The following is a 12,270-nucleotide window of genomic DNA, read 5'->3' on the forward strand; positions in this document are numbered from 1 at the left end:
GCCTTCCTGGTGATGGAGGTGGAGGGATAGGGTGAGGGGTAGGCCTTCCTGGTGATGGAGAGTTAGGGTGAGGGGTAGGCCTTCCTGGTGATGGAGGTGGAGGGTTAGGGTCAGGTGTAGGCCTTCCTTGTGATGGAGGTGGGGGGTTAGGGTGAGGGGTAGGTCTTCCTGGTGATGGAGGTGGAGGGTTAGGGTTAGGGTGAGGGGTAGGCCTTCCTGGTGGTGGAGGGTTAGGGTGAGGGGTAGGCCTTCCTGGTGGTGGAGGGTTAGGGTGAGGGGTAGGCCTTCCTGGTGATGGAGTGTTAGGGTAAGGGGTAGGCCTTCCTGGTGATGGAGCGTTAGGGTGAGGGGTAGGCCTTCCTGGTGATGGAGTGTTAGGGTGAGGGGTAAGCCTTCCTGGTGATGGAGTGTTAGGGTGAGGGGTAGGCCTTCCTGGTGATGGAGGTGGAGGGTTAGGGTGAGGGGTAGGCCTTCCTGGTGATGGAGGTGGAGGGTTAGGGTGAGGGGTAGGCCTTCCTGGTGATCGAGGTGGAGGGTTAGGGTGAGGGGTAGGCCTTCCTGGTGATGGAGGTGGAGGGTTAGGTTGAGGGGTAGGCCTTCCTGGTGATCGAGGTGGAGGGTTAGAGTGAGGGGTAGGCCTTCCTGGTGATGGAGGGTTAGGGTGAGGGTTAGGCCTTCCTGTTGATCGAGGTGGAGTGTTAGTGTCAGGATTAGGCCCTCCTGGTGATTGAGGTGGACTGGTTAGTGTTAGGCCCTCCTGGTGATTGAGGTGGACTGGTTAGTGTTAGGCCCTCCTGGTGATTGAGGTGGAGGTTTAGGGTGAGGGTTAGGCCCTCCTGGTGATTGATGTGGACTGGTTAGTGTTAGGCCCTCCTGGTGATTGAGGTGGACTGGTTAGTGTTAGGCCCTCCTTGTGATTGAGGTGGACTGGTTAGGGTTAGGCCCTCCTGGTGATTGAGGTGGACTGGTTAGTGTTAGGCCCTCCTGGTGATTGAGGTGGACTGGTTAGTGTTAGGCCCTCCTGGTGATTGAGGTGGACTGGTTAGTGTTAGGCCCTCCTGGTGATTGAGGTGGACTGGTTAGGTGGAGGGGACCAGATGGCTTGATCTGAAGCCTACTGGTACTGGAAGTCATGACGACTTGATTGGCTCTATTTAAACAAGCCTTGACGGAGTTCCCTTGGATGTAGAACAGAATCATTCATCATGTCTAATCTACGTCCTGAATGGCATCCTATTCCCTATATATTGCACTGCTTTTGACCAGAGCCCTACGGGCCGTATGGGTCCTGGTCAAAAGTAGTGCACTATATAGGGAATAAGGTGCCATTTGTGATGCAACCCTCTTAATTTTAAATGTTTAATATATTCCCTCCCATGGAATCCATTCCTACCTTCCCAGAGAACCAAAGCCCCCCCCCCCCCCTCTGGATTTTAAAGAGAGAGAGAGAGAGAGAGAGAGAGAGAGAGAGATAAGAGACTGACTGATTTTTTTTTTTTATCCAATTGAAAGAGAGAAATCACTGCAGGGCCTGAAACTTAAAAGGAAAACTATACATTTAAAATAATGAAGCTTTTAAAATAAATGTTATAGCTTCAGATGACTCATATTTCCCTCTTACTTCTAACTCTCCAACTCCCTTACTGAAAGATGGGGTGGGGTTTGGGGGAGGGTTACATAAACCCTAAGTGAGCCATCTTTTCTCAAAATAGCCTACTACAGAGACCGCCAGCCTGCTCTGCTCAGCAGCATGTCTGTGATTAATTAGCAGGAAGGGAAGAGCTTTTTAATGAATGTCATGCAATAAAGATGTGAGAGGCTCGCCATGAAATCATGATGAAACATTTGTTTGGTCTCTGGGAATCAGAGCTGGTTTGTATGGCCATGCTCATTTCTGTGGTTGTTAGCTGCAGCTTCGTGGTCTGTCATCTCATCTCCTCTCCTCACAAGACTGGGCTGAGCTCTGTGCCCCAGGCACCTACAGGCTGGGCTGAGCTCCAGGCCCCAGGCACCTACAGGCTGGGCTGAGCTCCAGGCCCCAGGCACCTACAGGCTGGGCTGAGCTCCAGGCCCCAGGCACCTACAGGCTGGGCTGAGCTCCAGGCCCCAGGCACCTACAGGCTGGGCTGAGCTCCAGGCCCCAGGCACCTACAGGCTGGGCTGAGCTCCAGGCCCCAGGCACCTACAGGCTGGGCTGAGCTCCAGGCCCCAGGCACCTACAGGCTGGGCTGAGCTCCAGGCCCCAGGCACCTACAGGCTGAGCTGAGCTCCAGGCCCCAGGCACCTACAGGCTGAGCTGAGCTCCAGGCCCCAGGCACCTACAGGCTGGGCTGAGCTCCAGGCCCCAGGCACCTACAGGCTGGGCTGAGCTCCAGGCCCCAGGCACCTACAGGCTGAGCTGAGCTCCAGGCCCCAGGCACCTACAGGCTGGGCTGAGCTCCAGGTCCCAGGCACCTACAGGCTGGTGCCACAGGCGGCAGGCTGGTGGAGGGATAAGATGGAGGGATGGGGATGAGTCTTCCTGGGTGTTCTCAGTTGGAAACCCCCCTCCTGTCTTTGACTTCCTCTCTTCAGTCTGAAGCGCATCCATCTATCCGGGCTGCGTCCCAAATTGCACCCTATTGCCTTTATGGTGCACTACTTGTATGTTGGTGTCCTTACAGCCCTGGTCAAAAGTAGTGCACTATATAGGAAATAGGATGCCATTTGGGACATACTGCTGGTCTTTACTCTCTCCACTGCTCTCTCGCTCATCTCATCAGCCCTGGAGGAAATGGATCCCCACTCAGTCCGAGGAGAAAGAACCTCTCCAACTCTTTTATGGGTACAAATGAGCTCTGTCTCTTTAGGTGTCTTCATTTTAATGAGTTCCTTTTGAAATGGAGAGGCACATATGCGAGGGTGTGCACTTTGATATAGATGCTAAATGGGGGTTGCTTATTATAGCCTACACTTGACATTTGGATACAAACTGTTTTAAAGGCTGTGGTTCTGTCCAGTCAGAGAGAGAGACAGAGAACAACTCTGAACACTTTAACTGGGGGCGTATCTTCAAAAGTGCCTGACTTGTGTACTGCTTTTGAACAGAGCCATATGGGACCTGGTCAAGAGAGGGACTCAGAGATCAAGACTGTGACTTTATTTGGGTTTTAGAATTCAACACTGTCTTTGTGTTTTTGGGCTGTATAGCATCTATATTAAAAGAGAATGTCACTATTTTGGAACCTAATATGTATCTAATTTGATGCTCAGCAAGTAACTCGCTGCTTGGGTACATTTTTTCAAAACCAAGTGAAAATGTAAGAAAAGGTGTCTGGAACATTCTACAACCGTGTCTCAGTACTACAGTACTGAGATACGTGTCTCAGTACTACCTTGTCTCAGTACCTGAGACACGGTAGTACTGAGACACAGTAGTACTGAGACAGGTGGTAATGAGACAAGGTAGTACTGACCGTGTACTGAGACACGGTAGTACTTGTACTCACGTAGTACAGACACGTGTACTGAGACACGTGTACTGAGACACGGTAGTACTGAGACACACTGAGACACGGTGGTACTGAGACAGTACACGTGTCTCAGTACCACCGGTGGTCTCAGTACTGAGACACGGTGTCTCAGTACTGAGACACGGTGTACTGGAGACAGTACTGAGACACGGTGTCTCACGTACCTGAGACACGGTGTACTGAGACACGGTGGTAATGAGACACGGTAGTACTGAGACACGGTGGTACTGAGACACGGTGGTCTGAGACACGGTACAGACACGGTGTACTGAGACACACCGGTGTCTCAGACACTGACCGGTGTCTCAGACACGTGGTACTGAGACACGGTACAGTGTACTGAGACAGAGACACGGTGGTACTGAGACAAGTGTCTGAGACACTGTACTGTCTGAGACAGACTGACAGTAGTACTGAGACACGGTGGTACTGAGACACGGTGGTACTGAGACACGGTAGTACTGAGACACGTAGTACTGAGACACGGTAGTACTGAGACACGGTGGTACTGAGACAAGGTAGTACTGAGACACGGTAGTACTGAGACACGGTGGTACTGAGACACGGTAGTACTGAGACACGGTAGTACTGAGACACGGTAGTACTGAGACACGGTAGTACTGAGACACGGTAGTACTGAGACACTGTACTGAGACAGACACGGTGGTACTGAGACACGGTGTACTGAGACACGGTGGTACTGAGACACTGTACTGAGACACGGTGGTAATGAGACACGGTGGTACTGAGACACGGTGGTAATGAGACACGGTAGTACTGAGACACGGTAGTACTGAGACACGGTAGTACTGAGACAAGGTAGTACTGAGACAAGGTAGTACTGAGACACGGTAGTACTGAGACACGGTAGTACTGAGACACGGTAGTACTGAGACACGGTAGTACTGAGACACGGTAGTACTGAGACACGGAGACACGGTAGTACTGAGACACGGTAGTACTGACACGAGACAAGGTAGTACTGAGACACGGTAGTACTGAGACACGGTAGTACTGAGACACGGTGGTACTGAGACACGGTAGTACTGAGACACGGTAGTACTGAGACACGGTGGTACTGAGACACGGTGGTACTGAGACACGGTAGTACTGAGACACGGTAGTACTGAGACACGGTAGTACTGAGACACGGTAGTACTGAGACACGGTGGTACTGAGACACGGTAGTACTGAGACACGGTGAGACAAGGTAGACACGGTACTGAGACACAGTAGTAATGAGACACGGTAGTACTGAGACACGGTAGTACTGAGACACTGTACTGAGACACAGTAGTACTGAGACACGGTGGTAGTACTGAGACACGGTAGTACTGAGACAAGGTAGTACTGAGACACTGTACTGAGACACAGTAGTACTGAGACACTGTACTGAGACACTGTACTGAGACACGGTGGTACTGAGACACTGTACTGAGACACGGTGGTACTGAGACACTGTACTGAGACACGGTGGTACTGAGACACTGTACTGAGACACGGTGGTACTGAGACACTGTACTGAGACACAGTGGTACTGAGACACGGTGGTACTGAGACACGGTAGTACTGAGACACGGTAGTACTGAGACACGGTAGTACTGAGACACGGTAGTACTGAGACACAGTAGTACTGAGACACGGTAGTACTGAGACAAGGTAGTACTGAGACACGGTAGTACTGAGACACGGTAGTACTGAGACACGGTAGTACTGAGACACGGTAGTACTGAGACAAGGTAGTACTGAGACACGGTAGTACTGAGACACAGTAGTAATGAGACACGGTAGTACTGAGACACGGTAGTACTGAGACACGTAGTACTGAGACACGGTGGTACTGAGACACGGTAGTAATGAGTCACAGTAGTACTGAGACACGGTAGTACTGAGACACGGTAGTACTGAGACACGGTAGTACTGAGACACGGTGGTACTGAGACACGGTAGTACTGAGACACGGTAGTACTGAGACACAGTAGTACTGAGACACTGTACTGAGACACGGTAGTACTGAGACACTGTACTGAGACACAGTAGTACTGAGACACGGTAGTACTGAGACACGGTAGTACTGAGACAAGGTAGTACTGAGACACTGTACTGAGACACAGTAGTACTGAGACACTGTACTGAGACACTGTACTGAGACACAGTAGTACTGAGACACGGACACAGTACTGAGACACGGTAGTACTGAGACACAGTAGTACTGAGACACGGTAGTACTGAGACACGGTGGTACTGAGACACGGTAGTACTGAGACACAGTAGTACTGAGACACGGTAGTACTGAGACAAGGTAGTACTGAGACACAGTAGTACTGAGACACGGTGTGAGACACGGTACTGAGACACGGTAGTACTGAGACACAGTAGTACTGAGACACGGTAGTACTGAGACACTGGTACAGTACTGAGACACAGTAGTACTGAGACACGGTGGTACTGAGACAAGGTGGTCTGAGTACTGAGACACGGTAGTACTGAGACACGGTAGTACTGAGACACGGTAGTACTGAGACACGTACTAGTACTGAGACACGGTAGTACTGAGACACAGTAGTAATGAGACACGGTAGTACTGAGACACGGTAGTACTGAGACAAGGTAGTACTGAGACACGGTAGTACTGAGACAAGGTAGTACTGAGACACGGTAGTACTGAGACAAGGTAGTACTGAGACACGGTAGTACTGAGACACAGTAGTAATGAGACACGGTAGTACTGAGACACGGTAGTACTGAGACACGGTAGTACTGAGACACGGTAGTACTGAGACACGGTAGTACTGAGACACTGTACTGAGACACAGTAGTACTGAGACACTGTACTGAGACACAGTAGTACTGAGACACGGTAGTACTGAGACACTGTACTGAGACACGGTAGTACTGAGACACGGTAGACACTGTACTGAGACACGGTGTACTGAGACACGGTAGTACTGAGACACGGTAGTACTGAGACACTGTACTGAGACACGGTAGTACTGAGACACTGTACTGAGACACGGTAGTACTGAGACACGGTGGTCCTGAGACACGGTAGTACTGAGACACGGTGGTACTGAGACACGGTAGTACTGAGACACGGTAGTACTGAGACAAGGTAGTACTGAGACACGGTAGTACTGAGACACGGTAGTACTGAGACACGGTAGTACTGAGACACGGTAGTACTGAGACACGGTAGTACTGAGACACGGTAGTACTGAGACACGGTAGTACTGAGACACTGTACTGAGACAAGGTAGTACTGAGACACGGTAGTACTGAGACAAGGTAGTACTGAGACACTGTACTGAGACACAGTAGTACTGAGACACTGTACTGAGACACGGTAGTACTGAGACACTGTACTGAGACACGGTAGTACTGAGACACTGTAGTACTGAGACACGGTAGTACTGAGACACTGTACTGAGACACAGTAGTACTGAGACACGGTAGTACTGAGACACTGTACTGAGACACGGTAGTACTGAGACACGGTAGTACTGAGACACGGTAGTACTGAGACACGGTGGTACTGAGACACGGTGGTACTGAGACAAGGTAGTACTGAGACACGGTAGTACTGAGACACTGTAGTACTGAGACACGGTAGGACAGATCTTGTTGAGGACAGATCTTGTTGGGGACAGATCTTGTTGGGGACAGATCTTGTTGAGGACAGATCTTGTTGAGGGCAGATATTGTTGGGGACAGATCTTGTTGAGGGCAAATCTTGTTGGGGACAGATCTTGTTGGGGACAGATCTTGTTGAGGGCAGATCTTGTTGAGGGCAGATCTTGTTGGGGACAGATCTTGTTGAGGGCAGATCTTGTTGGGGACAGATCTTGTTGGGGACAGATCTTTTGAGGGCAGATCTTGTTGAGGGCAGATCTTGTTGGGGACAGATATTGTTGGGGACAGATCTTGTTGGGGACAGATCTTGTTGACCATTTCTCCGAAAGAATTTCAATGTCTTCGGAGTGTTTAAAATTTACACTGATGTATGGAATGTGTGTGTGTGTGTGTGTGCGCTTGAGTTCCTAACCCTCCCGGAGTAAACTCAACACAGTACAGTGGGTGAAGGCTGGAAAATTGTGTTAGCCGTCATCATAGCATTAACCTGACCCAGGCTGTTTAAACTTTTCTCTCCCCTAGGAGGCTGTTATAACAGGCCTGCTCCCTGAGACCACCTACTCTGTCACCGTGGCAGCCTACACCACCAAGGGGGACGGGGCACGCAGTAAGGCCAAGGTGGTCACCACCACTGGAGCAGGTGTGTACAGCTAAACACACATGCACACATGCAAACACACACACACACGCACAAACTGCGCTGACCAGCTGGCAAGTGTCTTTACTGACATTTTCAACCTCCCCCTTACCCAGTCTGTAATACCTACATGTTTCAAGCAGGCAGCCATAGTCCCTGCGCCCAAGAACGCCAAGGTAAACTGTGTAAATGATTATCGCACCGTAGCACTCACATCTGTAGCCATGAAATGCTTTGAAAGGCTGGTCATGGCTCACAACAACATCATCCCAGACACCTGTATCTACTCCAATTCCATACCTCCCCAACAAAACCTTATTCGACGCAATCTTTATTGCACTCAACACTGCCCTCGCCCACCTGGACAAGAGGATCACCTATGTGAGAATGTTGATCATTGACTACAGCTCAGCGTTCAACACTATAGTACCCTCCAAGCCCATCACTTAAGCTCAGGACCCTGGGACTGAACACAGAAATGACAGTGGTAGGCCTGGTCACCAACGGTGATGAGGCAGCCTATAGGGAGGTGGTCAGAGACCTGGCAGTGGGGTGCCAGGACAACAACCTCTCCCTCAACGTCAGTAAGACAAAGGAGGTAATTGTGGACTACAGGAAACAGAGGGTCGAGCATGCCCCAATTCACATTGACAGGGCTGTAGTGGAGCGGGTCGAGTTCCTCAGTGTCCACATCAATAAGGATCTATCCTTGTCCACACACACCAACACAGTCGTGAAGAGGGCACAACAATGCCTCTTCCCCCTCAGGAGGCTGAAAAGATTTGGCATGGGCCCTCAGATCCTCAAAAGGTTTTACAGCTGCACAATTGAGACCATCTTGACTGGCTAAGTCACTGCATGGTATGTATGGCAACTACTTGGCATCTAACCGCAAGACGCTAGAGGGTAGTGTGTACAGCCTAGTACATCACTGGGGCAGAGCTCCCTGCCATCCAGGACCTCTATAACAGGCAGTGTCAGAGCAAGGCCCTAAACATTTTCGAAGTCTCCAGCCAACCAAGTCATAGATGGTTTTCTATCTTACTGCACAGCAAGCGGTACCGATGCAGTCTGGAACCAACAGGACCCTGAACAGCTCTTACCTCCAAGCCTGCTAAATAGATGGTTCGGGTAGATATTTGGTTAGCTATTTAACTGTCTGCATTGAACCTTTTCAAGCAAACTTTTTTGACTCATCACATATGCTGCTGCTACTGTTTATTATCTATACTGTTGCCTAGTCACATCCTAGTTATGTGTACATACTGTATATATATATATATATATATATATATATATATATATATATCATTTGAAGTCGTAATATTGCATATACTTAGGTTGGAGTCATTAAAACTCATTTTTCAACCACTCCACAAATTTCTTGTTAACAAACTATAGTTTTGGCAAGTCGGTTAGGACATCTACTTTGTGCATGACACAAGTAATTTTTCCAACAATTGTTTACAAACAGATTATTTCACTTATAATTCACTATGTCACAATTCCAGTGAGTCAGAAGTTTACATACACTAAATTGACTGTGCCTTTAAACAGCTTGGAAAATTCCAGAAAATGATGTCATGGCTTTATAAGCTTCTGATAGGCTAATTGACATCATTTGAGTCAATTGGAGGTGTACCTGTGGATGTATTTCAAGGCCTACCTTCAAACTCAGTGCCTCTTTGCTTGACATCATGGGAAAATCAAAAGAAATCAGCCAAGACCTCAGAAACAAAATTGTAGACCTCCACAAGTCTGGTTCATCCTTGGGAGCAATTTCCAAATGCCTGAAGGTACCATGTTCAACTGTACAAACAATAGTACACAAGTATAAACACCATGAGACCACACAGCCATCATATCGCTCAGGAAGGAGACGCGTTCTGTCTCCTAGAGATGAACGTACTTTGGTGAGAAAAGTGCAAATCAATCCCAGAACAACAGCAAAGGACCCTGTGAAGATGCAGGAGGAACCAGTTAAAAATTTAAAACGAGTCCTATATTTACATAATTTGGAAGGCCCCTCAGCAAGGAAGAAGTCACTGCTCCAAAACCGCCATAAAAAAGCCAGACTACGATTTGCAACCTCACATGGGGACAAAGATCATAGTTTTTGGAGAAATGTCCTCTGGTCTGATGAAACAAAAATAGAACTGTTTGGCCATAATGACCATTGTTATGTTTAGAGGAAACAGGGGGATGCTTGCAAGCTGAAGAACACCATCCCAACCGTGAAGCACGGGGGTGGCAGCATCATGTTGTGGGGGTGCATGGCTGCAGGAGGGTCTGGTGCACTTCACAAAATAGAGGGCATCATGAGGAAAGAAAATGTTGTGAATATATTGAAGCAACATCTCAAGACATCGGTCAGGAAGTTAAAGCTTGGTCGCAAATGGGTCTTCCAAACGGACAATGACCCCAGGCATACTTCCAAAGTTGTGGCAAAATGGCTTAAGGACAACAAAGTCAAGGTATTGGAGTGGCCATCACAAAGCTCTGACCTCAATCCGATAGAACAGGTGTGGGCAGAACTGAAAAAGCGTGTGTGAGCAAGGAGGCCTACAAACCTGACTCAGTTACACCAGCTGTCAGGAGGAGTGGGCCAAAATTCACCCAACTTATTGTGGGAAGCTTCTGGAAGTCTACCTAAAACGTTTGATCCAAGTTAAACAATTTAAAGGCAATGATATCAAATACTAATTGAGCTTATGTAAACTTCTGACCCACTAGGAATGTGATGAAAGAAATAAAAGCTTAAATAAATAATTATATTATTCTGACATTTCACATTCTTAAAATAAAGTGGTGATCCTCACTGACCTAAAAAAAAGGGAGTTTTTACTAGGATTAAATGACAGGAATTGTGAAAAACTGAGTTTTTAATGTATTTGGCTAAGGTGTATGTACACTTCCGACTTCAACTGTATCTACGTCAATTACCATTTACCCCTGCACATCGACTATGTCATGGTCTACTGTATATAGCCAAGTTATCGTTACTCATTGTTTATTTATTAATGAATGCAGCTACAGCTTCCTTGTGTGACAGTGACAGGGCTGTGTAAGTCGTGGCCGGTGGGGGTTTTAGTTTTTTAGAGAGAGCATGGGAATTGAGTTCGTAGAAAGTTGAGAAGAAGAAGTCCTGGTGTGAGTTTCCGTGATAACGTCACTGCAGTCAAAACTACAAACTGAACAGTAGTACCCACTTTAACTGACTTGACCTGAAACTTCCCTCTTACTCTGACTACACACTATGGCTGCCTCCATGACTACACACTATGGCTGCCTCCATGACTACACACTACGGCTGCCTCCATGACTACACACTATGGCTGCCTCCATGACTACACATGACTATACACTATGGCTGCCTCCATGACTGCCTCCATGACTACACACTATGGCTGCCTCCATGACTACACACTATGGCTGCCTCCATGACTACACACTATGGCTGCCTCCATGACTACACACTACGGCTGCCTCCATGACTACACACTATGGCTGCCTCCATGACTACACACTATGGCTGCCTCCATGACTACACACTATGGCTGCCTCCATGACTACACACTATGGCTGCTTCCATGACTACACACTATGGCTGCCTCCATGACTACACACTATGGCTGCCTCCATGACTACACACTATGGCTGCCTCCATGACTACACACTATGGCTGCCTCCATGACTACACACTATGGCTGCTTCCATGACTACACACTATGGCTGCCTCCATGACTACACACTATGGCTGCCTCCCAAATTGTACCCTATTCCTCATGTAGTTCACTACTGTTGACCAATAATACTCGGATTTATTAAAAGTAGTGCGCTATATACAGTAGGGCAGGGATGGGCAACTATGATGGGGGACACAAAAAAACAGAACTCATCATGTGGGGCTGCAGAAGTTTTGGGTCTAAAATAATATATATAGTTTTAGTTTTAAAGTTAATTTCCTGCACTTCTGCAATGTTGCCGTTTTAAAGCAAGTTTGCTGCAATACTACGCATGTTACCATCGGGCAGAAAGAAGAATTTGCAATTTTAGAACTCATTTCATGCAGTTCTACTAATTTTGCCATCGGGCAGAGAGAAAAATATGCAGTTTTACAACAAATTTCATGAAATCCTACACCTACACAATTTGCCGTAGGGGGAGGTAAATGTTTGCTGTTTTTAATATGATAACTGATGATCAATGGGCCCACCCCGGGTGGTAATTCCACCATGCTTACTACAAGGTTAGATAGCTGGCCACTAGACTCATTTACCAATATGGGAGAAAAAAATGCTGACATGGGCTAATTGAGTGACTGCTGATGCACAACCACTTTTCAAAGTTTCACCTTGTGTATTCTATTATTCTAACTCTCAAAAGTAAGTTGAGACCCGGACTAAGTTTTTTTGGTTTGTTGTTGTTGTGAAATTGGTCCGCAATCCTACAAAAGGGGGATATAGGGAATAGGGGGCCATTTCGGACACA

The 12,270-nt window shown here is 47.9% G+C and overlaps 1 protein-coding gene across 8 annotated transcripts in view; it reads left to right on the forward strand.

Annotated features, from left to right (window-relative positions):
* ptprfa (protein tyrosine phosphatase receptor type Fa) overlaps positions 1-12,270 on the forward strand; it is a 317,924-nt gene that overhangs the window by 222,165 nt on the left and 83,489 nt on the right. For all 8 annotated transcript variants that reach the window (XM_064935762.1, XM_064935763.1, XM_064935768.1 and 5 more), the window contains one exon: positions 7,665-7,782. In XM_064935762.1, coding sequence (XP_064791834.1) covers positions 7,665-7,782 — 118 coding nt within the window. The remainder of the gene's footprint in view (positions 1-7,664; positions 7,783-12,270) is intronic.

The sequence above is a fragment of the Oncorhynchus masou genome, chromosome 24, assembly GCF_036934945.1.
Source record: "Oncorhynchus masou masou isolate Uvic2021 chromosome 24, UVic_Omas_1.1, whole genome shotgun sequence".
Taxonomy (NCBI): domain Eukaryota; kingdom Metazoa; phylum Chordata; class Actinopteri; order Salmoniformes; family Salmonidae; genus Oncorhynchus; species Oncorhynchus masou.